We start from the raw sequence: 27,109 nt of genomic DNA, 5'->3' as shown, positions 1-27,109 counted from the left end.
TAAGACTCTGTACCGGTACCCCCTGTATATAGCCTCGCTATTGTTATTTTACTGCTGCTCTTTAATTATGTTACTTTTATTTCTTATTCTTGTAGGTATTTTTCTTAAAACTGCATTGTTGGTTAAGGGCTTGTAAGTAAGCATTTCACTGTAAGATCTACTCAGCGCATGTGACAAATACAATTTGATCTCGAGACAACTCCAATATAGTGTTTTTTTTTCTCTCAAAGTTGCAGGGATGTCATTTGTCCTACTTATATCAGTACACTCATAACTTAAGCATTACGAAACTTCTTTTCGATTAAATAAACCTCACGTAGCAAATACGCCATACATTTTTTGTAGAACAAATTTGACCCTCATCGACCTCCATACAAAAACTCCCTGCTTGGTTGGCGAAACAACGGAGAAAGAAAAACGCCACCTACTGGAGGGAGAAAGGTTGTCCACCCAGTCGAGCCTCTCTTCCTCCGCATCCTTCCGTATATGCTCATGCAACGCATCTTGAGTTCGATGGGCGGAGTTACACGGAAATGAGCCAATCGTAACACACAGTTGTGTGTCGTAATGCGCTAGGGTCTGATTGATCCTGTCCACACGTGAGAATTGTGCCGACAACTGAAAGTTGTCATATGCATGGAATTAAAACGAGTGCCCATTGAACAACCAGTGAATAAATAAAAGATGAAAGCAACAGCCGAGGAGCAGGTAACTTACATTATATAGTGTGTACTTTTTCATTTTAGCATGAGGCAATGACGACTAGTACTAGTAACTAGCTGCCAGCTAACGTTAGCATCGCACATTACATGTGTACTGTAACACTTCATGTGTAGCTAACGTAACGGTAACATTAGCTAGCGGAGACTATATCTATTTGCTTAGTACTACATATAACGTTAGTAGTTAGCGAGCTATAGTATTTGAAAGGTTGTCGGAATTACAGTTATGACGAGTTTCTGTAGGTAGTCCAATTTATCTAGCCAACTATAGCTAGCCCATGCCTTTTATATCCACCATGCAGCCAACTTGATGCTAGTTAGCTTACTAGCTAGATCTCGCACTACAACATATTCTGATATGTGTGTTAACGTTACACATGTTTCTCACGTTTCAAAGATGGAGCAATCAGAGTCTAAGCACGACGAGGAAGATGAGGGCCCGACCAGGGCAAAAAGGGGTAAGCCCGAGGTGGTCCAGGACGGGTTCCTCCGTCCCGTGAAGCTGTCGCGCGGCGACCTCTACAAACCTCCCACCGCAGATGAACTAAACCAGCTCAAGGAGGCCGAGAGCCTGTTCCACTGCAGCCTGCTCAAGATGCAGGTGAGACGGGGGTTAGGTATGGGTGGAGGTCGGTGGTTAATTCACAAATCAATCGTTTGAAACAACATTGACATTGTGTGTGTGTGTGTGTGTGTGTGTGTGTGTGTGTGTGTGTACACACACGCCTACATTCCAGTATTTCTCATGAGGGGGGAACCACACGGCCACTTAGCAACATGACAGCAGTCTCAATGGTCCCATGCATGCATATACATTTGTTAATCTCCCTCTGTCTCCCTGCCAATGCCAACAGATGGAGGAGCTGCTGAAGGAGGTTTCCCTGAGTGAGCGCAGGAAGAAGCTGATTGACTCTTTTGTCCAGAGTGTCACTGAGCAGCTCCAGACTGTACCACAGACTTCTGAAATGGAGGTATGTCAGTGATACTGTGGTTCCAGGGGATTAGAAATAATGGGAACTTGTTGTATTTGGTCGAAACTCAATGATCTCCAAAATGTTTTTCAATGCCATTGATCTCTCTCTTGCTCTTTCCCCAGCTAAGTGACTTGTCATGGTTGTCAGGAGGGGTGAAGGTCCCCTTTGTCTTGGTGCCAAAGGCAGCCAAGGGCAAGTTTCACATGGCACCGCCCATATCTGTTACCATCATAGGCAGCTACCCACTGGGCACCTGCACCAAACCAGGCATTTCAGTTGATCTGGCAGTCGCTATTCCTGCTGTACGTAACGCCACACTGTTCACTCTGAACAATAAGAGTCAACATTTGGTCGGACAACAGAAATAACAACATACGTCTATTCATGTATTATCTTCAGGATGTCCTGCACCCTAAAGATGCCCTAAACCAGAGGTACCCACGGAAGAGGGCGATTTACCTGGCAGGACTGGCACAACATCTTGCCGCCTCTCCCGCCATCGGGGCCATGCGGTACTCGTGTCTCCATGGCAACCGCCTCCGTCCTATCCTGTTGCTCTCCCCTCCAGGTACCTAGCATCTGTCACAGAAGGGCGGGACAGCAACAGTGCTTCTGCATTGCTTGCTGTTTGGGGTTCTGTCTGGGTTTCTGTATAGCGCTTTGTGACATCGGCTGATGTAAAAAGGGCTTTATGAATACATTTGATTGATTGAACGGTTGGTTCATTCTAAGGCCAAGTCTTGTAGAGCTTAAACCTTTTTTCACAGTTTTCCTTAACTCAAAGCCTAGCTTGGTTGGATTTAGCATGCAACCCATATGGTTGTCGGCAAGTACCTGTTCATGTACCTGTTCAGTACCTATTCAGTACCTGTTCATGTACCTATTCAGTACCTGTTCATGTACCTGTTCAGTACCTATTCAGTACCTGTTCATGTACCTATTCAGTACCTATTCACAATGTATTGTTTTGTGTGTGTCAATGATTAAATTAAATGGCCCCTTTTCCAGGCAAAGACTCCTCCAGCTTCACCTTGCGACTCCACGCCTGCCCTCCACCGGGCTTCTTCAAGCCCAGCCGCTTCCACCCCCAGAGGAACAACATCCGCACCGATTGGTATACTGGCCTGGGGAGCTCTCAGCCAGGTGAGGGCCTCAACTCAAACCAAGCAGCTTCGATATATTGTTTCCTAAAATACAGGTCTCTTCTGATTTAGGATGCTAACGGAAACCGATTGTTAAACGGGATGAGTGTTCCTTGTTGGGGGAGATGGTACACTAACCTGAATTACAGCTGTTCATTGGAGAGATTCTTCACCTTTAAATCAGACTTAAGTCTACGTTCTCATCCATTCCTTTTCTGTCTGTATTTTTGGGCAGTGACGAGTGAGCCGCCCACTCCCCACTACAACAGCTCTGTTCTTGGGGACATGCTCCCCAGGGCCCACCTGCAGTTCCTGACCGCTGTGAGCTCCCAGTGTGCTGCCTTTGCAGAGGGAGTGGCCCTGCTCAAAGTGTGGCTCAGACAGAGGGAGCTAGACCAGGTATGGGCCCCTGCACCACCACCCGCTCCCTCTCTATCAAGAGTTTTACCAGGCTGAATGAACCCATCCCTTAAACTACTCTCTCTCTTCCCCCAGGGCGTTGGGTGTTTCAGTGGATTCCTGGGCTCCATGCTGCTGGCCTATCTCCTCTCCTGCCACAGAGTCAGCAACACCATGACAGCCTACCAGCTGCTCCGCAACAGCCTGCATTTCCTAGGTAAGATGCATGAGGTCTCATCTCCTACCTGTCTGTCTACTCCTACTGTTGGAGTAGCATTGCATGTACCATAAATACCATACCTGGTGCTATTGCGAAGTGTTTGGTGTTGATCTCATCACTACTCTGTTTAGAGCCGGTCTCATTGTGATCGCTTTCTTCTCAATCTCAGCTTTCAACGACCTGACAGAGAATGGAATTACCCTAGCCAAAGGCCCAGATTCAACAGCGGTGAGGCAGGACTAGTCCAAATGACTTTAAAGGAAAATGCCACCCAAAAACTTTCTTTTGCCATTTTTTTCCCATTAGTCCTTTGTTGATATAGTCCCAAAATGTTTTTCATGTCAGAAATCAAGTTTTCAAGTTGTATAACTTTCGAAATACACCTGGTATGATCATCATATGGTGCAAAATGCGTCATACTGGCTGTATTTCTGTATTTTGAATTGTATCTCTTAAACTCTGACACGCAAAACGTTTTGGGACAATATCAACAATGGACTAATGAAACAAATACAAGAAGCTAGTTTTTTGGGGGGAATTTTTCTTTAGTGGTGGAAGGAGTGCTTTTCTATTTTCTCCATTATGGATCATAATCACATGTTTTCCTTCTCCCCCTTGTTTTCTTTCGTTCCCTCCCTCAGCCCTCTCTCGCTGAGTTCCACACTGCTTTCCAGGTTGTTTTTGTTGATCCCTCTGGACACCTTAACATGTGTGCTGACATGACAGCCTGCACCTACAAACAGGTGAGTGCCCTGTGGCAAGGTGCCTTGAGATTGGCTGGATGGCAGTAACACGCCCTCTGATTGGTTGACTGTACCTTGTTTGTCTCTCAGGTGCAGCATGAGGCTTCTCTGTCGCTGCAGTTTTGGGACGACCCCACCGTGGATGGATTCCATGCCCTACTCATGACCCCCAAACCCATGATCAGGACCAGTGACCATGTCTTCCAGTAAGGCCTGGTTTGGACACACACTAGCACACACGCATTTATTGTTGTCTCCTCTTGTATTAACTTTGACCCCCCCCCCCCCTCCCATTCTGTTTCTTCTCTTCTCCTGTGTGTCTCTGTCATCAGGCTGTGTGAGCTGGTCAAGCTGCAGTCCTGCTGTAAGAAACTCAACCTCCTCAGTGAACTCATGGACCACAGTGGAAACTACGTCCTCACCGCGCTCCCCTTTATCCTTTCCCTCCTGCAACGAGGACTGGGCCAAAGAGTCCGCCTCCTCACCCACTCACTGACCCCTGACCCTGAGGTGAGTATTCTCCTGCTTTCCTTGATTTCCATATGTTAAATAGTACTGGATGGTTTGTGTTCCTGTGTTTCACTTTGTAAAATGTCTGTGTGTGTGTGTGGTTGAGACAGGTTGTGTGTGTAATTCAGGTCTGTTGACTGTAACGGACTGGTCCAGTACGTTTAGAGAGAACTGTTTACTTGATAACATTCCTAATGGTAGTCTGGTTGGTGTGTGTGTGTGTAACAGTGTATGTTTTTGTTATGGCAGTGGCCGGTGGGGAGTGATGCTCCGAAGTACAACGCCCAGCCACCCCTGTCCTTTGGCCTGCTGCTCAACCCAGAGCAGGCGGCCTCTGTACTGGAGAGAGGACCCCCAGCCGATAGTCCCAAGGTCTGTGTCTCTTTCTCTCTTTGTGTTTCTGTGTTAACAATCAATACCATGTTTTCAAATGTGTCATTCTCACTGCTGTGTGTTTATGCAGGCTGAGGAGTTCAGGCAGCTGTGGGGGTCTCGCTCTGAGCTGCGTCGGTTCCAGGACGGTGACATCACGGAGGCTGTGGTGTGGGAAGGAGAGACCACCTGTCAGAAGAGACTGGTCCCACGCCAGCTCATCACACACCTGCTGCAGCTGTACGTACCTCACCACTCCTAAGCACAGATCTAGAATCAGATCATCCTACCTCCAATCCTAACGGTAACCGTTTGGTGGATTGATAAAGATCTGACCCTGTATCAGTGGGTTTAATTAAAAAAATATATATATTTCACCTTTATTTAACCAGGTAGGCCAGTTGAGAACAAGTTCTCATTTACAACTGCGACCTGGCCAAGATAAAGCAAAGCAGTGCGACACAAACAACAACACAGAATTACACATGGAATAAACAAATGTACAGTCAATAACACAATAGAAAAAGTCTATATACAGTGTGTGCAAATGGCGTGAGGAGGTAAGGCAATAAATAGGCCATAGTAGCGAAGTAATTACAACTTAGCAAATTAACACTGGAGTGAGTGATGTGCAGATGATGATGTGCAAGTAGAAATACTGGTGTGCAAAAAAGTAAATAAAAACAATATGGGGATGAGGTAGGTAGATTGGATGGGCTTTTTACAGATGTGCTGTACAGCTGCAGCAATCAGTAAGCTGCTCAGATAGCTGATGCTTAAAGTTAGTGTGGGAGAGATGTCTCCAACTTGCAATTCGTTCCAGTCATTGGCAGCAGAGAATTGGAAGGAAAGGCGGTTTTGTCACCAAAGCCCCATATACTACCCACCACTGCGACCTGTATGCTCTCGTTGGCTGGTCTTTGCTTCATATTCGTCGCCAAATCCACTGGCTCCAGGTCATCTATAAGTCTTTGCTAGGTAAAGCGACGCCTTGTCTCAGCTCACTGGTCACCATAGCAGCACCCACCGGTAGCACGCGCTCCAGCAGGTATATTTCACTGGTCATCCCCAAAGCAAACACCTGCTTTGGCCGCCTTTCCTTCCAGTTATCTGCTGCCAATGACTGGAATGAATTGCAAGAATCACTGAAGCTGGAGATTTACATCTCCCTCACTAACTTTAAGCATCAGTTGTCAGTGCAGCTTATCGATCATTGCACCTGTACACAGCCCATCTGTAAATAGCCTACCCAACTACCTCATCCCCATATTTATTGTTTTGCGCCTTTGCACCCCAGTATCTCTACTTGCACATCTATCACTCCAGTGTTTCATTACAATTTAGCAGTTAAACACTGATTTCGCCACTATGGCCTATTTATTGCCTTACCTCCTTAATCTTACTACATTTGCACACACTGTATATAGATTTTTCAATTGTGTTATTGACTGTACGTTTGTTTATCCCATGTGTAACTCTGTTGTTTTTGTCGCACTGCTTTGCTTTATCTTGGCCAGGTCGCAGTTGTAAATGAGAACTTGTTCTCCGCTGGCCTACCTGGTTAAATAAAGGTGAAATAAATAAACCCTCTCCTAGACTGGAAGGAAGGAGTAGGCTGAGCTGTTCATCAAAATGCCTGCATCCACACACAGCCTCTTTGACAACTCTCCACCATCTTTTCCTTGTATGATGTTGTGTTGGTTGTATGGGAAGTTCTGTTAGAAGCAGGTTTAAGAGAGGCTCCTTTCTCTTCTCCTCAGTCATGCAGATATACCAGAATCCTGTGTCAGATACATTGGAGGGATGCTGGATGATGTCATCAAAGTGGGACGCGAGGTAGTTCTGAGTTTTCTCTAGTAGTGCATCTTACTGTGTGGGTTGACAACCCCCTCCATACAAACTTTGACATTTGAAACCTGTTAAAGCTGTGTGTGTGTGTGTGCTTGTGTGTGTGTGTGTTCGCCAGGTGTGCAGTACGGGTGAGGAGGAGAGTCTGAAGGTGGTTCAGTCATATGATGATCTAAGCAGGAAGCTGTGGAGGCTGGAGGGGCTTCCCCTGTCCATCACCTCAGTGCAGGGGGCCCACCCAGCCCTCCGCTACACCCAGGTAACCCCCCTAGCTACTGTACTCTACCTAGACCCTCCCCATTGACACATCTCAACAGGGGTGTATTCATTGGTGCAACGAAATCGTCCCACCCTATTCAACAGCCAGTGAAAAATCAGAGCGCCAGATTTAAAACCACAAAATGTCATAATTCAAAGTTCTCAAACAGGACTATTTTACACCATTTTATAGCTGCACTTCTCCTGAATCGAACCACGTTGTCCGATTTCCAAAAGGCTTTACAGCGAAAGCAAAACATTAGATTGTTAGGAGAGTACATCGACACAATAACCACACAGCCATTTTCTAAGCAACTAGCATGCATCACAAATACACAAAACACAGCTAAATGAAGCACTAACCTTTGACGATCTTCATCAGATGACACTCCTAGGACATTGTTATACAATACATGCATTTTTTTGTTCGATAAAGTTCATATTTATATATAAAAAAAAAGCATTTTACATTGCCGCGTGACATTCAGAAAATATTTTGCCTCCAATACTCCCGGTGAATCAGCACCACAATCTACAAAAATACTCGTCAAAAACATTGATAAAATATTAAACTGTCATTCAAAGAATTATAGATTAACATCTCCTGAATGCAACTGCATTGCCAGATTTCAAAATAACTTTACTGGGAAATCACACTTTGCAATAATCTGAGTACTGAGCTCAGAAAGAAACACTAGGCGATACAGATAGCCGCCATGTTGGAGTCAACTAAATTAATAAATAGTATTAGAAATATTCACTTACCTTTGATGATCTTCATCAGAAGGCACTTCCAGGAATCCTAGGTACTCAACAAATGTTGTTTTGTTCGATAAAATCCATAATTTATGTCCAAATAACTCCATGTTTGCGCGTTCAGTAAGGTACTCCAAATGTAGGGCGCGCGAGGGAAATGTCACGACGAAAAGTAAAAACAAATTGTATTTACGTTTGTTCAAACATGTCAAACGTTGTAAAACATCAATCTTTAGGGCCTATAGAACGTGAAGATTCAGTAATATTTCAACCGGACGGTTCCTGTGTCTTGAAAAAGGTTTTTGAACAGAGCTAACACTCTCATGAATGCGCACCAATGAAGTGATGTCATTCCTTGGGTTACCAACTTCCCAGCCTTCCAGTCGGGTCTCTGTTCATCGTAGACACCTCAAACAAGGTTCTAAAGACTGTTGACATCTAGTGGAAGCCTTAGGAAGTGCAAAATGAATCCTTAGTCACTGTGTGTTCGATTGGCAAGACTTGAAAGGACTACAAGCACCAGAATTCTCACTTTCTGCTTAGATTTTTCTCAGTTTTTTGGCTGCCATATGAGTTCTGTTATACTCACAGACATCATTCAAACAGTTTTAGAAACTTCAGAGTGTTTTCTATCCAAATCTACTAATAATATGCATATTCCAGTTCCTGGGCCCGAGTAGTAGGCCGTTTAATTTGGGTACGTTTTTCATCCGGCCATGAAAATACTGCCCCCTACCCTAGTGAAGTTAAGGCCTGTTTGTTTCCATTTGGTTCCTAATCCACTCCAGCTCCATGCAGCAGACGTTAATTAGCGAGTTGGAGCTGGTTCATAATTTCAATGTTTGATTTGTGCTTCCTCCACCACACAGGTGTTCCCCCCAGTGCCCCTGAAGCTGGACTACTCATTCTTTGACAGAGAGAAGTTGTCCCGGTCACTGGTACCCCATGAGGTCAAACCTTGCCCTGTGTACATCACCCCTGTCAAAGGTACCGCACACCATTTATTTTCTGCCCCACCAGGGTGCGTGTGTGTGTATGGGGGGTGCGTGTGTGTGTATGGGGGGTGCGTGTGTGTGTGTGTGTGTATGGGGGGTGCGTGTGCGTGTGTGTGTGTATGGGGGGTGCGTGTGCGTGTGTGTGTGTATGGGGGGTGCGTGTGCGTGTGTGTGTGTATGGGGGGTGCGTGTGTGTGTGTATGGGGGGTGCGTGTGTGTGTGTATGGGGGGTGCGTGTGTGTGTGTATGGGGGGGGTGCGTGTGTGTATGGGGGGGTGCGTGTGTGTATGGGGGGTGCGTGTGTATGGGGGGGTGCGTGTGTATGGGGGGTGCGCGTGTGTACATGTGTACATGTGTATGGGGGGGTGCGTGTGTATGGGGGGGTGCGCGTGTGTACATGTGAACATGTGTATGGGGGGGTGCGCGTGTGTGTATGGGGGGGTGCGCGTGTGTGTATGGGGGGGTGCGCGTGTGTGTATGGGGGGGTGCGCGTGTGTGTATGGGGGGGGTGCGCGTGTGTGTATGGGGGGTGCGCGTGTGTGTATGGGGGGGTGCGCGTGTGTGTATGGGGGGTGCGCGTGTGTGTATGGGGGGGTGCGCGTGTGTGTGTGTATGGGGGGGGTGCGCGTGTGTGTATGGGGGGGTGCGCGTGTGTGTATGGGGGGGGTGCGCGCGTGTGTATGGGGGGGGGGTACGTGTGTATGGGGGGGGTACGTGTGTATGGGGGGGGGGGGTACGTGTGTATGGGGGGGGGTGCGTGCGTGCGTGTGTGTATGGGGGGGTGCGTGTGTGTGTGGGGGGGTGCGTGTGTTCATCAGTGCCTTGCGTTCATGTGTTGCGCTTACAATGCTGCCTGCCTTCATGTACGTGCCAAAAATGTGGCGGGATTGAACTTTTCTAGGCCTAGTTAAGGAAATTAGGGTTCATACATTCTCTTCAACACAATGTGCGACAACAATCTCGCCACAGTGAGGCGGCATTGTATTTGCAATTTAGATTGAATACTAATTCTTCCATTATGGTTTGCTTTCCCATCAACCACATCCATGCCTGTTGCTTGTAGCCTACCATTTAGGCTTATAATCCAACTCAATATGCAGGTTAATGCTCAACATTCTTCAATAATGAACACAGTAAGCAGTCAGTAAAACAATCTCAGCCTCCTTATAAAACGTTAATTTTGGAAGCACTAAAACTATATGATGTCATGGGACTCGGGGCGTTAACTCGTGCCAACAAATGAACGAAGAGCATAGCATTGCGTTCCTTAAAATACAAACAAGCAACTTCCCAGTGCAATAAGATGATAAATGCAGCCCTTCGCCTTGGTATATTGGCAATATACCACAAACCCCTGAGGTGCCTTATTGCTAGAATAAACAGGTTACCAACGTAATTAGAGCAGTAAAAATAATTGTTTTGTCATACCCGTAGTATTGGCATTCAGGGCTCAAACCATCCAGTTTATAAGAACAACACAGTGAGTCCAAAAGAATTGAGACACTGACACGTTTTTGTTTTGGCTCCGTACTCCAGCGCTTTACTTTGGCTCTGCACTCCAGTGTACTATTCACAATTCATTGAGGACTATCTCTAATCATGGTAGCATCCACATTACTGTAGAAGTGTTTAGAAACATTCTATTTTCATTTACAATAAGTGACTCCAAAATGACCCATTTATTTACCATTTCTATTGGGCACAAATTTATCTGGAACACAACCAAAACAAACAAATTTGTAGTCAAAAGCTTGATGTAGACATTGTGCTATTAATATGGGACCAAATAGTTAACTTTTGACTACTACAATACACAAGTGAATTTGGCCCAACACTTTTGATCCCTTAAAATGGGGGGGAGAGACTATGTACAAAAAGTGCTGTAATTTCTAAATGATATGGATGAAAATACCCTCGGTCTGCACTTTAACCTCATAGTCATTGTATCATTTAAAATCCAAAGTGCTGGAGTACAGAGACAAAATAATAAACACTTCAGTTCAAAAGTTTGGGGTCACTTAGAAATGTTCTTGTTTTTGAAAGAAAAGCTATTTTTTTTTGTCCATTTTTAGAATAACATAAAATTGATCAGAAATACAGTGTAGACATTGTTAATGTTGTAAATGACTATTGTAGCTGGAAACAGCAGATGTTTTATGGATAATCCACATAGACGTACAGAGGCCGACTATCAGCAACCATCACTACGGTGTTCCAATGGCACGCTGTGTTAGCTAATCCAAGTTTATCATTTTAAAAGGCTAATTGATCATTAGAAAACCCTTTTGCAATTGTTAGCACAGCTGAAAACTGTTGTGCTAATTAAAGAAGCAATAAAACTGGCCTTTAAACTAGTTGAGTATCTGGAGCATCAGCATTTGGGGGTTCGATTACAGGCTCAAAATGGCCAGAAACAAGGAGCTTTCTTCTGAAACTCGTCAGTCTATTCTTGTTCTGAGAAATGAAGGCTATTCCATGATAGAAATTGCCAAGAAATGGAAGATCTCTTACAATACTGTGTACTACTCTATTCACAGAACAGAGCACACTGGCTCTAACCAGAATGGATAGAGGAGTGGGAGGCCCCGGTGCACAAGAAGACCAGTACATTAGTGTCTAGTTTGAGAAACAGATGCCTCTCAACTGGCAGCTTCATTAAGTAGTACCCGCAAAACAACAGTCTCAACGTCAACAGTGAAGAGGCGACTCCAGGATGCTGGTCTTCTAGGCAGAGTTCCTCTGTCCAGTGTCTGTGTTCTTTTGCCAATCTTAGTCTTTTCTTTTTTTATTGGCCAGTCTGAGAGATGGCTTTTTCTTTGCAACTCTGCCTAGAAGGCCAACATCCAAGAGTCGCCTCTTCACTGTTGACGTTGAGACTGGTGTTTTGCGGGTACTATTTAATGAAGCTGCCAGTTGAGGACTTGTGAGGCGTCTGTTTCTCAATGTCTACACTGTATTTCTGACCAATTTGATGTTAAATGTGCTTTTCTTTTAAAAACAAAGACATTTCTAAGTGACCCCAAACTTTTGAACGGTAGTGTGTAATTGTCACTGGCCCAATACTTTTGTAGCTCACTGTAAATTCCAACAAGATTTGTTCAGCATAGAATATTGCGCATAATTGAGCAACAACAAGATACAAGTAGCCTTTCGAAATGGCCAGTAGCTGCCATATCAAAATAGGACAGTAACAATAGCATATCCAACTGGCTTGAACATCATCAAAATACTTAAATGACAACAATGAATTGTTTAGCATCTAATTGTATATACCTCTTGTCGGACTCTGAGGTTTGAAGAGTATTTCTTCCCAGGCAGCTCGTAGTCTACTGGGAGTCTGTGTTAATCATGTCCTTAAAGTCTTCCTTTCCACCGTGTGGAAGGAAACCATTTATTTCGCTATGTATTTTGGTAAAAGCGTCGGTGCACCTCTTCCACCGGGTGCTTTGCTTTTTGTATTTGGATAGTTTTCAAAAAAGACGTAATAATTGTCAGCTGTGATCGAGATGGGGTTGGCCCCAGCGCTTGTGGTCCCGAGGCGTGCGTAGTTCAGAGCCTGGTGTGCCCTGAGGTAGGAGGGCAGATTTTATGTATTGCCTTTTGCTGTTATTGCCTTTGGTCAAATCTAGCAAATGACCTCTGTTAAATCCTTGGGTTTCCCTTTCTCGTTGGTTCTAAAGCCGAAATGTATCCAAAAGGGGACAGTGGCATTTTTTCCCGACACCAGATCTGCCATTTTCACTCTTCCTCTTATCTTACTAAAGGTAGAAGAGGTCACGTGACCCCAAAAGTTAGTAGGCTCTATGACCCTTTCCACTCTGTCAAGAGAGGTGTAATTTGATCCCCTCACCTCACTCACATTGATGTGATTTAGAGTACAAACTAACTGAAAAATCAGACCAATGGTACCGTCAAATATCCCGGTTTATGATCTATACGGCATACTGCCCAAGCCTAGTGGGTACTGTACAGACCTAATAAAGTGTTTTGTTGTGGATGCAGAGAAGGTATGCTATATTTTTGTGTGTTTTCTGCTATGAACCCTTCTCGCTTGCCTTCTGTTGTAGTGATTTGCCACATGGAGGGCAGTGGGAAGTGGCCTCATGACAGAGTGGCCATCCGCCACATTAAAGCAGCCTTCCACATCAGCCTGGGAGAACTGTTAACCCAACACCACCACTACACCTGCCAGCCCAGTCCCACACACCTGGATGTGTGGAAGGTATGGGCCCTGCTCTCGCTCGCTCTCTCTCTCTCTGTGTGGTTGGGGGGTTAGGATGGTAGTGATTGTTAATGACATCTGCAGTTGTCACAATTGGGCTTTATAAAATAGATTTGATTTTAATTTGACTGGTATAGGGAAGCACTGTTATCAGACATCTTGACTAACTGTGTGTGTGTGCAGGATGGCTTGGTGTTCAGGATCCAGGTAGCGTACCACCGGGAGCCTCAGGTCCTGAGGGAGAGTGTTAGTCCAGAGGGGCTGCTCATCGTCAGGGACAACGCGGAGGCTCAGGCCCTGGAGATGGCCACCATGCAGCGGCCGCTACTCACCAGCACTCTGCACGGGTCAGGCACCAGCTTTACACTGGAGCTCTCTCTCTCTGTCAGCTAACACTATAGCTTTACACGTTCTCTCTCAAACAGACATACATATCCAAATGTCTCTGTGGTTGTGTGTTCAAGGCTCCAGCAGCTCCACCCATGCTTCGGGGCGGTGTGTCGCCTGGCCAAGCGCTGGCTGGGAGCGCAGCTCTTTAGCGATGACATCACAGAGGACACTGCTGACCTGCTGGTGGCGTCCCTCTTCCTGCAGCCGGCCCCCTTCACTCCTCCAGGGTAACTAGTTACCTACTTGTAGTATCAATCCCTCTAATTTCTCTCACTCGTTCTATTGTCACCTTCCTGTACCGCAATCTCTTTCTCTCAAATTCTTTGTTCGTCTGTGTAATCTGAGGGATGTATGTGTCTCTAATATGGTCATACATTTTGTCAGGAAGTGCAGCTCAATTTTGTAGGCAGTGGGCACATAGCCTGTCTTCTCTTGAGAGTCAGGTCTGTCTATGGCGGCCTCTCTCAATAGCAAGGCTATGCTCACTGAGTCTTTACATAGTCAAAGCTTTCCTTTAATTTTGGGTCAGTCACAGTGGTCAGGTATTCTGCCACTGTGTACTCTCGGTTTAGGGCCAAATCGTTTAATTATTTTCAATGTGTCAAGTAATTATCTTTTGTTTTCTCATGAGTTGGTTGGGTCTAATTATGTTGCTGTCCTGGGGCTCTGTTTGTGTTTGTGAACAGAGCCCCAGGACCAGCTTGCTCAGGGGACTCTTCTCCAGGTTCATCTCTCTGTTGGTGATAGCTTTGTTATGGATGGTTTGGGAATAGCTTCCTTTTAGGTGGTTGTAGAATTTAACGTCTCTTTTCTGGATTTTGATAATTAGCAGGTATCGGCCTAATTCTGCTCTGCATGCATTATTTGGTGTTTTTGTACACGGAGGATATTTTAGCAGAATTTGTGAATTCTTGCTTGGTGAGCGGACCCCAGACCTCACAACCATAAAGGGCTATGGTTTTTATAACCGATTTCAGTATTTCTTTGCCAGATCATACTGTGTTTTTCATTTGTGTTTTCCAGTCGTCAGCTAATCATCCGGTTACAGATTCATTTTCAGCCGCCTACTTTTTCTACTTCATATTAACTAGGTTACTTTTCATTTAGAAGTTTTAATTTGATATGCATCTTCTAGTGATCTATTGATAGGATCGGCGCCTGACAGTCAAAAAGCGAGCGATGATGGGAAACCGCGGTCTGTCTGTCCTGCCTCCTGGTACAATTTGTGTGCTCTGTGGTTGGTTGCTGTCAAATTTGTTTCCAAGGAGAAGGGAGAGCACGATGCTCGTGAATTTGCACGTGTAATGTAAGTGGTAACGATGAGTCGAAATCCACTTAGCCAGATGATTGTTGTCTGCCACAGTCATTTTCTTTCACATCTTTCCTATATCCAGCTACGCGGAGTTGTGGCGCATAGGCCACTTACTGTGCTTTGATTGACAACTGAACAGCAAGTGTTGACTAGTTTATTGAAGGTGTTGGATCTTCTATATCCCTTTGCCGTTCATAAATAATGCAGCGTGGTTCTACTGTATTTTTTTATTTTACCTTTATTTAACTAGGCAAGTCCGTTAAGAACAAATTCTTATTTTCAATGACGGCCTAGGAACAGTGGGTTAACTGCCTTGTTCAGGGGCAGAACGACAGATTAGTACCTTGTCAGCTCGGGGATTCGATCTTGCAACATTTCGGTTACCAGTCCAACGCTCTAACCACTAGGCTACGCTGCCGCCCCTATGTCCATGTTATCGGGACAAGTTTCCTATCCTGAGCCTGCCAAGACACTGACGCTGAAGTCAGTGACTCTGGTCTTGTCAGTCAGTGTAGCCTACCAAATCGCGTCGGTGAGAGCGCTGTTTATTTGGCTCCCTAATTTGCACGATGCTAGGCTAACTTCTAGGCTGTCAAATACCTCCACAAAATACCTCCACAATGAGACGGTAGCTTCGGTCTCTACGAAGTCTTTGTTAACAAAATAATAACTCTCTTATAAAATAAAATCTGTATTTCCCTTCAAAACCCGGTAGATTTGAGTTTTGTTCTACTTTTATCGTCTTCTTTTATCGTCTTCTTTTATCGTCTTCTTTTATCGTCTTCTTTTATCGGTTTTCTTCACCAACACCGATAATGTCTCTCCTTCCTTTTTTCAATGTCTCTCCCTCAGGCCTCCTCCTGTTAACCAGGTCAACTCTCCCATTGGCCACAGCTTAACAAGCTACCTTATTGGTCAAAACTTAAAAGTAAACCAACCTATTCACTTGTACATTAAATAAATATTTCTTCAAAATAAATGCATTAATGACGTTACAGTACAGGAGTTCCCCAGGGTAGCTTTTTAAAATTTGAGTAAAGCCAGTGTGTCTATGTATGCGGATGACTCAACACTATACACATCAGCTTCTACAGCGACTGAAATGACTGCAACACTCAACAAAGAGCTGCAGTTAGTTTCAGAGTGGGTGGCAAGGAATAAGTTCGTCCTAAATATTTCTAGAATTAAAAGCATTGTGTTTGGAACAAGACACTCACTAAACCCTAAACCTCAACTAAATCTTGAGGTGACTAAACTGCTTGGAAGAACCCTGGATTGTAAACGGTTATGGTCAAAATATATTGATACAACAGTAGCTAAGATGGGGAGAAGTCTGTCCATAATAAAGTGTTACTCTGCCTTCTTAACAACACTATCAACAAGGCAGGTCCTACAGGCCCTGGTTTTGTCACACCTGGACTATTGTTCAGTAGTTTGGTCAGGTGCCACAAAGAGGGACTTGGCTCGGAACAGGGCAGCACGTCTCGCCCTTGGATGTACACAGAGAGCTAATATTAATAATATGCATGTGAATCTCTCCTGGCTCAAAGTGGAGGAGAGATTTTAGTGACTTCATCACTACTTGTATTTATGAGAGGTATTGACATGTTGAATGCACCGAGCGGTCTGTCTGAACTACTGGCACACAGTTCGGACACCCATGCATACCCCATAAGACATGCCACGAGGTCTCTTCCAGAACAGACTATGGGAGGCACACAGTCACACACAGTACTACATAGAGCCATGACTACATGGAACTCTATTCCACATCAAGTAACTGACGCAAGCAGTACAATTTTAGATTAAAAAAAAAAACACCTTATGGAACAGCGGGGACTGTGAGGCAACACAAACAGGCATAGATACATACACACACACAATAACATATATATATATATATATATATATATATACATACATACATACATACATACATACATACATACATACATACATACATACACACACACACACACACACACACACACACACATGGATTTAGTACTGTAGATAAAGTTGATGTTGGAAGTTTACATACACTTAGGTTGGAGTTAAACTCTTTTTTTTTTCAACCATTCCACAAATTTCTTGTTAACAAACTATAGTTTTGGCAAGTCGGTTAGGACATCTACTTTGTACATGACACAAGTCATTTTACCAACCATTGTTTACAGACAGATTATTTCACTTATTAACTGTATCACAATTCCAGTGGGTCAGAAGTTTACATACACTAAGTTGACTGTACCTTTTAATAGCTTGGAAAATTCCAGGAAAAGATGTCATGGCTTCTGATAGGCTAATTTACATAATTTGAGTCAATTGGAGGTGCACCTGTAGATGCATTTCGAGGCTTACCTTCAAACTCAGTGCCTCTGCTTGACATCATGGGAAAATCAAAAGAAATCAGCCAAGACCTCAGAAAACAAATTGTAGACCTTCACAAGTCTGGTTCATCCTTGGGAGCAATTTCCGAATGCCTGAAGGTACCACGTTCATCTGTACAAACAATAGTACGTAAGTATAAGCACCATGGGACCACACAGCCGTCATACCGCTCAGGAAGGAGACGCATTCTGTCTACTAGAGATGAATGTACTTTGGTGTGAAATGTGCAAATCAATCCTAGAACAACAGCAAAGGACCTTGTGAAGATGCTGGAGGAAACGTGTACGAAAGTATCTATATCCACAGTAAAACGAGTCCTATATCAACATAAACCTGAAAGACCACTCAGCAAGGAAGAAGCCACTGGCTCTTTGTTTTAGGTTATTGTCCTGCTGGAAGGTGAATTTGTCTCTGTTGGAAAGCAGACTGAACCAGGTCTTTCTCTAGAATTTTGCCTGTGCTTAGCTCTATTCCGTTTCTGTTTATCCTAAAAAAAACTCCCTAGTCCTTGCCGATGACAAGCATACCCATAACATGATGCAGCCGCCACCATGCTTGAAAATATGAATTGGTACTCAGTGATGTGTTGTTGGATTTGCCCCAAACATAACGCTTTGTATTCAGGACATGACGTTAATTTCTTTCCCACATTTTTTGCAGTTTTACTTAAGTGCCTTATTGCAAACAGGGTGCATGTTTAAGAATATTTGTATTCTGTACAGGCTTCCTTCTTTTCACTCTGTTATTTAGGATAGTATTGTGGAGTACCTAAAGTGTTGTTGATCCATCCTCGGTTTTCTCCTATCACAGCCATTAAACTCTAACTGTTTTAGTCACCGTTGGCCTCCTGGTGAAATCCCTGAACGGTTTTCCGCCAGTGTCTTTGTAGTGACTGGGTGTATTAATGCACCATCCAAAGTGTAATTAATAACTTTACCATGCTCAAAGGGATATTCAATGTCAGTGTTTTTATTTTACCCATCTACCAATAGGTGCCCTTCTTTGTGAGGTATTGGAAAACCTCTGGTCTTTGTGGTTGAATCTGTTTGAAATTCACTGCTCGACTGAGGGATTTTACATTTATCTGTATGTGTGGGGTACAAAGATGAGGTACTCATTTTAAAAACCATGTTAAACACTTATTGCACGCAGTCCATTAAACTTGTGACTTGTTAAACATTTTTACTCCAGAACTTATTTAGGCTTGCCATAACAAAGGGGTTTAATACTTATTGAGTCAACATTTCAGCTTTAAATTTTTTATTAATTTGTAAAAATGTCTACACAATTTCACTTTGACATTATAGGGTATTGTGTGTAGGCCAGTGACCCCTTGACTTTTTCCACCTTTCGTTCAGTTACAGCCTTATTCTGAAATGGATTAAATGAAAAACAATTGTTCTACACACAATACCCCATAATGACAGATTTGTAGATTTGTTTTTGTTGCAACATAAAAAATAAAAAAATGATATCACAAGCAGCATACTGAGCTAAACGTTTGGAAATGACAAGTTCACGGTCTCATTCATAGCCTAAAAATTCATATCAAGTTCAAGTTTACTGTTCAGCTCCCATCTGAAGGCTGGCAGGCATTTAGTTTGGCTTCTACTGCGGATCGCTGAAGTATCCTAATGATTACTCTTCCTTAATTCAAATATTATATCAACACAAGACCTAAAAGATGGTTTGGTTCAGAAACTTCGAACCAAGCTCGATGTATCATTGTAGCCTGTTTCTGCCTGGACTTGTTGAAATATCTTCACGCCTTGAAAAAAACAAAAAAACATCCAGGCTTTTTTATTTAAAAAAAGACACTTACAGGGACAGTTTGGAAAAAAACTAATCTTGGCCGAATCGTCCTCTGGAATAACGGACATTCTGGGGTAATAAATACATAACCAACGTTCTCTAGTAATACTAGTCCCATGCGAATAGGACCTTTAATAGCATATTCTAACATTTTGTAATTGGTCATATGTTTTTGCTGTTTGTCCTTGGAGAAGTGGTTTATCCATCTCTGTTTCTTGTGCTCGCTCTCTCCTCTGTCTCTCTTCCTGTCTCTCATCTCTCGCTCTCTCACTTTCTCTCTTCCTGTCTCTCCTCTCTCGCTCTCTTCCTGTCTCTCTCTCACTTTCTCTCTCCTCTCTCTCTTCCTGTCTCTCTCTCACTTTCTCTCTCCTCTCTCTCTTCCTGTCTCTCTCACTTTCTCTCTCCTCTGTCTCTCTTCCTGTCTCTCCTCTCTCGCTCTCTTCCTGTCTCTCTCTCACTTTCTCTCTCCTCTCTCTCTTCCTGTCTCTCTCTCACTTTCTCTCTTCCTGTCTCTCCTCTCTCGCTCTCTTCCTGTCTCTCTCTCACTTTCTCTCTCCTCTCTCTCTTCCTGTCTCTCTCTCACTTTCTCTCTCCACTCTCAGGTCTCCTCAGGTAGGTTTCCTTCGCTTTCTCCACCTACTCTCCTCCTTCGATTGGAGAAATAACCCCCTGGTTGTCAACCTCAACAGCCAGCTCACCGGTGAGCACACACACACACACACACACACTATGTGGATTATATTGTATCTTACACAACAATGTTCATCTTATCATACTCATGCAGCAGTAAATAAAGACCCCATAACATCTCTCTCCTTCACTCTGTCCTGTTCTCCCTCATTCTACCCCTGTCTTTCTCCTTCCCTCTGTCTTGTCCACGCTCTCTCCTACCCCTCTCTTTCCCTCTCTCCTACCCCTCTCTTTCCCTCTCTCCTACCCCTCTCTTTCCCTCTCTCCTACCCCTCTCTTTCCCTCTCTCCTACCCCTCTTTCCCTCTCTCCTACCCCCCCTCTTTCCCTCTCTCCTACCCCCCTCTTTCCCTCTCTCCTACCCCCCTCTTTCCCTCTCTCCTACCCCCCTCTTTCCCTCTCTCCTACCCCCCTCTTTCCCTCTCTCCTACCCCCCTCTTTCCCTCTCTCCTACCCCCCTCTTTCCCTCTCTCCTCCCCCCCTCTTTCCCTCTCTCCTACCCCCCTCTTTCCCTCTCTCCTACCCCCCTCCTTCCCTCTCTCCTACCCCCCTCTTTCCCTCTCTCCTACCCCCCTCTTTCCCTCTCTCCTACCCCCCTCTTTCCCTCTCTCCTACCCCCCTCTTTCCCTCTCTCCTACCCCCCGCTTTCCCTCTCTCCTACCCCCCGCTTTCCCTCTCTCCTACCCCCCGCTTTCCCTCTCTCCTACCCCCCTCTTTCCCTCTCTCCTACCCCCCTCTTTCCCTCTCTCCTCCCATAGCTGCTGACTACACTGAGATCAAGAATGACTTCATAGCCTCCAGAGAGTCTCTGCCTGTTATGTTCATGGCCACACCCAACGACAAGAAAGTCTCCATTTGGACCAAGCAGGCTCCCACTGTGCAGGTCAGAACACACACCATTTGGACCAAGCAGGCTCCCACTGTGCAGGTCAGAACACACACCATTTGGACCAAGCAGGCTCCCACTGTGCAGGTCAGAACACACACCATTTGGACCAAGCAGGCTCCCACTGTGCAGGTCAGAACACACACATGCAGTACATTCACCAGTATGTCACATCCAATATTTTATTTGTGCAGCACATTGTACACAGCATAGTAACAGAAGAGGCATACACAGAGACGGAGTTAAAAAAACAACAACAAAGATTTCAAACTTTTCAATTGACTCTCACGCTGTCTAGGACAGGCCATGTTCTTGTCAGTCTCTGTATATTAAACAGCCTAGTCAATTGTTGGCTTCTGAGAATATGAAATATACTTACGTCACTGACGGAGAGGGTAATGTATAACATTTACAGTATGGCAGAATATGTTATTGTTATCCATCAGGGATCCTATGGGAGGGATCCTCTGGGAGGAGAAGAGACACAGTCTGGTACCAATCACCATGACAGCCTTGAGTTGGGGAGGAGTGAGCACTTTGGGGTAGAGGTCAGATGAAGTGAGGAAGAGCAGATATCACTAAAGTTCTGTCTAGCAGCAGAGATGCATTGGCTGTTCAGTGTAGGAGGTTAAATATCAGTGCTGGTGTGTGATGTCTAATGCAGCCGTATTGACCCCTATGGGAAGAATAAACTTGGTTTAAGCTTTCATAGGTTCTAATTCTCAGAGTAAAAACTTGACACTAACAGAATATAATGATAGAGGTGCCATCATAAACAGCGGAGTAGAAATGAATTGCACGTTCTTGTTAGTCGGCAGTCACACAGTTTCCCGAACCTTGGACACTTCCTCAAAGCGTACTGCTCTTCTACGTCACAGTGTTGAAAGATGCACTCATACTGTTATCAATATTACTATTACTGCTTCATAAAGAAATCCAAATAAAGTTGAAATGACTAGCCTCGTATCTCTCACCATCGGCCGCTGACTTTCTTTCCTTGATACGGACCGAATCACTCATCTGTAATGCCATACACATTCAGTTTGTCATGTTATGACACCAAAACAATAATTATATTACATGAATTCAAAATGGCAAAAATACCATTTTACTTGACTGCTTCCTTTTTCATTCATGGTGTTCTATCTAGACGAATTCAATGGATATGGCTTCAACATGATCAAGAAGTTCATGTAATGCTCACCAGTTTTTTTTATTGCTGTCCACTTCCGGAAGGAAATGAGTTGAAGGTTTTGTTTTCATGTCCGCTGTTTGACAGAGTGTGCTGTGAAATACGGCAGCACACAGGAACATGGGGAGGCGATGCAGCTTCCCATCCTTCTCATGTTGCTTTCCTGTTCCACCTAACCCACTGGATTCCAATGCGCCAACTAGCTGCTCTCTAGACCTGCCATGGTTTTGTCTGTCAAATAACTTTGAATTCAATAGGCCTAATGCATGATGTGCAGACCAACTAACATTTCATGTGCCTGAGGAAAACGTGTGCGTTTGCGGCATCTGTCACCTTCACTTTGATGGCAAAGGTGCACTTCGTTTTGAACGGCTGCAGTGTTCCAACTGAACGTACGAAGGCTGCGGGGTAGCTGGTAGAATGATTTGAATATGTCCAAGGACACTGCACTTTTCACTTGCGTAATCAAATGATTCATCGAGAGGCTGAGCACTTTTTGAATGAACAGCTTATAATGGAGCTCAGTGCACATGTTTTTACAGGCCGACGTTCTCACCAAGATGCCCATGTCTAGTGTTTAGACAGAGTAAACCTAGCGATTCGATAGAACTCACTGTCCTCAGCTGACTCATTCACAGTATTGACCCTACAGCTGTTTAAACCACAGGTGAGGATAGTTCTGAATGAGGAGTTTCAAACATCTCTTTACGGACAACCAACAAGGGTTTGGTAGGATCACTCTCACTATGCTGGCCAGTATCAGGTGTGGGTTGTTGAGGGGTTTGTCTCTGTGCTCAGATGTTGCAGCGTGTGGTGATGGTGGCTGCAGAGAGCCTGAAGATCCTGGAACCTCAGCTGATGGACTCCAGCCAGATACAGGACGTCAGGGTCAGTCACACACACGTTCTTAAACTACCACTGGCATGCATAATTGTATCATGTTTTTCTTCATTTCCCCAAAATTATTGCATTGTCAAACCTACTGTAATATACCATTCCATCATTACCATTCCTTCTCTCTGTGTTTGTGTACACACACACACACACACACACACACACACACACACACACACACACACACACACACACACACACACACAGGTGGTCATGCGGCCTCCATTGGATCCCTATGATGTCCTGATCCACCTGAGCCCCAAGCAGGTGCCCTTACTGAGCCAGGCAGTGGACCCTCCTCATGCCACCTTCAGCAGGGGCATCCTGGCTGGCAGAGTGGCCAACACTGGAGGGGCCCTACCCGTCATCGACTTCAACCCCGTCACCCACTACCTGGCAGAGCTCAGGGTAAGTACCGGTGTGGTGCTCAATGGGCTCTGGCTTGCTGGTTTTCTATAGAAGCAAAAAGACAATGTCTAGGTTTTTCCTGACATGCAGTTTGCCATTTATTTCTAGTGGCTTTGTGCAGCCTGGTCTATTACCTTGTGGGTGTAGGTTTTAGACAATGTAGTTCTTGACATTTTGGTTCTTGACTCGGGTGGGTTAAAGGCCTTCCATTTTAAACCTGTCTGCTTATCTTTCTCAGGATGCATTTGGAGACCTGGCTCTGTTCTTCTATGACCCCTATGGCGGCACTGTGATCGCGGTGCTATGGAAACCCAAAGCCTTCAGTCCACTGCCGTTCAAGGTAAAGACCGGAAGTCACAGAACATATCTTTCTTTCCCTCTCTATTTGCTTATTCATTTCTTTGTGTATCCCCTCGTGTGTGTCCCTCTGGAACAGACCTCCCAGATGGTGGCTCGTCGTGTGGAGGTGAGTGGGGAGGAGGCTCACACTGTCCCCAACGTGGAGGCCGTCCTGGAGGATTTCAGGGTCATGGGCCAGGGCCTGGTGAAGTCGGTGGAGCCAAGGATGGAGAGATGGGTGGTGTAGTGTAGACTGAGGTCACACACACACATGTACCATGATACTTTAACTTGAACAATCAAGTTCGATTTTAAATGAATTCCCCATAGCCAGCAACTTTCTTAGTGCAAAGGTTGCATGTTCAAATCTCATCACAGACAACTTTAGCATTTTAGCTAACTTTGCAACTGCTTAGCATGTTAGCTAACCTTAACCCTTTAAGCTAACTCCTGACCTTGCTAACATTAGCCACCTAGCAATATAGCTAACGTTAGCCGTAACCAATTGGAATTGGTCACATATCATACGTATTGCAAATTCGTAACATATTGTACAAATCGTAATTCGTAACATGAAATGGATGATGGACATCAACAAATCAATAATACCATAGGAAATGCAGCATCATACTAAATTGAGTGAGTGAATTTACTTTTACTATGTTATGTTTACCCCTGAGTACAGCTTGAACACATTTAATTTTATATATATCTAATTCTGTGATCAAAACAAGTCATGGAGATATATTGGGTAGGAGAAATGTTGTAAGAAACTAACCATGTCATTGTTTTCGCTGGTGCTTTACCCAGTCTTATTAAAAACTTGTATTCTCAAACTCGTCTGTGTTACTGTTTCATCTGGGAGGGTAAATACTGACAGCGTGATGCGGTAGCAGTGAACTGTCCTTACGGTATTCCCCATAGTGTAAAAGCAGTCTCGTTGAGATGATGGTTCCTGACCAACAGGGGGCACTTCACCCTATCTATGAAAGTAGAACATGAACTTAAAGGCTCTGCATGGTCAATCCGCATCTGCATTAGCCATGCAGCATTTATGCTGATATGGCCTTTGCAGAGGTCAGGTCATTCATACTTGTGCTTTGCAGAGCTGTTGTGAAGGAAGTGAGTTTGTGCTCATACAGGACCTCCTGCCCTCACCTACTGCCAACTAGTCATGTCAATGCAGAGCATTATGGAAACCTATGAGTTGTTACAAAACGTTTGAGAGGCTCCACGGGAGTGCGGTATGGAGCTCAATTTGGCCTCTCTGTGCCTACGGCAGCTCCGCAAATGCTCACACCGTTCAAGCACCTCGGGCCACATTTTCGTATCAAGCATAAGTTGTCTCTTAGAGTACAGGCAGGCATGCCTGAGCTTGACGGACTAGGCTACACCCTCCCCTGCTCCTGGGAAGAAACCTGGAGATGCATAAGTAACATGAAGTGTCATTACTCTGGCCGTTTGGGTGTAACGATTTCCATTTGAAATAGCGTAGAAGTAAGTTCTCACTGGTTTCATAATCACAGAGCTGCCAATATCGCCTCGGCGGTAAATTCCAAAGAGCATATTCTTTCACAACTGTGTAATGGGTAAGAGTTAAAAATATAATTATTCCAAAACAAGCAAAATTGAATGCCTTGCTTGCTTTACCTTAGTTACACATCATAGTGAGTGGAAATAAAGGATAAATAACACAAATGTTTGCGTCTTTTTATGAACCTCTTACCTATTTTACAGTTGCGAAAGAATATGCAATATTCTATAGAAGCAAAAAGACAATGTCTGAGTTTTTCCTGACCTGCAGTTTGCAATTTATTTCTCGTGGCCTCGTGCAGCCAGGGCTATTGCCTGTGCCTTGCAAAAGTATTTATCCCCCTTTTTGTTTTTCCTATTTTGTTTCATTACAGCCTGTAATTTAAATAGATTTTTATTTGGATTTCATGTAATGGACATACACAAAATAATCCAAATTGTTGAAATGAAAAAAATTACTTGTTTCAAAGAATAAAAAAAAAACAGGGAAGTGGTGCTTGTGTATGTATTCACCCCCAAATGCTTTGAAGCTCCTAAATCAGATCTGGTGCAACCAATTACCTGCCAAGAGAGGGCCGCCCACCAAAACTCACGGAGGGCATTAATCAGAGGCAACAAAGATAACCCTGAAGAGCTGCAAAGCTCCACAGCGGAGATGTGTATCTGTCCATAGGACTACTTTAAGCCGTACACTACACAGAGCTGGGCTTTACGGAAGAATGGCCAGAAAAAAGCCATTGCTTAAAGAAAAAAATAAGCAAACATGTTTGGTGTTTGCCAAAAGGCATGTGGGAGACTCCCCAAACATATGGAAGAATGTACTCTGGTCAGATGAGACTAAAATTGAGCTTTTTGGCCATCAAAGAAAATGCTATGTCTGGTGCAAACCCAACACCTCATCACAGTGAAGCATGGTGGTGGCAGCATGCTGTGGGGATGTTTTTCATCAGTACGGACTGAGAAACCGGTCAGAATTGAAGGAATGATGGATGGCGCTAAATACAGAGAAATTCTTGAGGGAAACCTGTTTCAGTCTTTCAGAGATTTGAGACTGGGACGGAGGTTCACCTTCCAGCAGGACAATGACACTAAGCATACTGCTAAAGCAACACTCGAGTCATTTAAGGGGAAACATTTGAATGTCTTGGAATGGCCTAGTCAAATCCCAGACCTCAATCCAATTGAGAATCTATGGCATGACTTAAAGATTGCTGTACACCAGTGGAACCCATCCAACTTGAAGGAGCTGGAGCAGTTTTGCCTTGAAAAATTGGCAAAAGTATTGACTTTGGGGGGGTGAATAGTTATGCACACTCAAGTTCTGTTTTTTTTTGTCTTATTTATTGTTTGTTTCAAGATAAAAAAATATTTCACATCTTCAAAGTGGTAGGCATGTGTCAATCAAATGATACAAATCCCCCCAAAATCCATTTTAATTGCAGGTTGTAAGGCAACAAAATAGGAAAAATGCCATGGGGTGAATACTTTCGCAAACCACTGTAGTTCTTGTCATTTTGTTTCTTGGGTTAATAGCCATCTGTTTTAAACCTGTGTCTGCCCATCTTTCCCAGGATGCATTTGGAGACCTGGCTCTGTTCTTCAATGACCCCTATGGCGGCAAATGCATCACACCATCCAGGCAACTCCGGCCACATTTTCAGATCAAGCATAAGTTGCTTCTTAGAGTACAGGCAGGCATGCCTGAGCATGACAGACTAGGCTACATCCTCCCCTGCTCCTAGAAGAAACCTGGAGACGTATCATGAAGTGTCATTACTGTGGCCGTTTGGGTGTAACGAATACCGTAGAAGTAAGTTCTCACTGGTTTCATAATCACAGAATCAAATTTGATCGCTTACATGTTCTTTCACAACTGTGAAATGTGTATGCGGTGGGGGTCTACTAATCTATATGAAATTGTTTTAAGAAAGTCCAAGGATCATTTTGCTGTTTGGATTTTAAGACCCCTTGAAGTATAAAACATTTTTTTTTACTAAATTTTATGAAAAATGTAATTTGGCCTTACTGCTATTAGCCCATACAAATGCATTGAGTAACAGTCTCACTACATGGAACAACAGATAGTCTTCCCCCAAAAAATC

At 44.3% G+C, this 27,109-nt stretch overlaps 1 protein-coding gene across 3 annotated transcripts; it reads left to right on the top strand.

The window, feature by feature from the left end:
* Positions 1-427: 427 nt before the first annotated feature.
* Positions 428-26,981, top strand: LOC115164931 (nucleolar protein 6). Of its 3 annotated transcripts, XM_029717856.1 has the most exons (26): positions 433-708; positions 1,120-1,323; positions 1,577-1,693; positions 1,819-1,998; positions 2,096-2,264; positions 2,705-2,839; positions 3,074-3,237; positions 3,334-3,454; positions 3,627-3,685; positions 4,099-4,200; positions 4,291-4,406; positions 4,533-4,710; positions 4,960-5,082; positions 5,174-5,322; positions 6,843-6,918; positions 7,049-7,189; positions 8,814-8,931; positions 13,007-13,161; positions 13,345-13,508; positions 13,626-13,778; positions 19,669-19,766; positions 20,514-20,638; positions 22,632-22,721; positions 22,935-23,135; positions 23,374-23,475; positions 23,572-24,310. In XM_029717856.1, exons 1-26 carry the CDS (start codon positions 685-687, stop codon positions 23,719-23,721), a joined length of 3,414 nt encoding a protein of 1,137 aa, XP_029573716.1. In that variant the 5' UTR covers positions 433-684; the 3' UTR covers positions 23,722-24,310. The 3 variants fall into 3 exon arrangements, with proteins under 3 accessions (XP_029573717.1, XP_029573718.1, XP_029573716.1); XM_029717857.1 differs by lacking the exons at positions 23,374-23,475; positions 23,572-24,310 and adding an exon at positions 26,579-26,981 and having other exon boundaries at positions 428-708; XM_029717858.1 differs by lacking the exons at positions 22,632-22,721; positions 22,935-23,135; positions 23,374-23,475; positions 23,572-24,310 and adding an exon at positions 20,774-20,892 and having other exon boundaries at positions 429-708; positions 20,514-20,683.
* The last annotated feature ends 128 nt before the right edge of the window (positions 26,982-27,109 follow it).

Source organism: Salmo trutta, chromosome 27 (assembly GCF_901001165.1).
Source record: "Salmo trutta chromosome 27, fSalTru1.1, whole genome shotgun sequence".
In the NCBI taxonomy this organism is placed as follows: domain Eukaryota; kingdom Metazoa; phylum Chordata; class Actinopteri; order Salmoniformes; family Salmonidae; genus Salmo; species Salmo trutta.
Note: the sequence above shows the minus strand (reverse complement) of the source record. Positions and strands in the feature narration are given on the sequence as shown.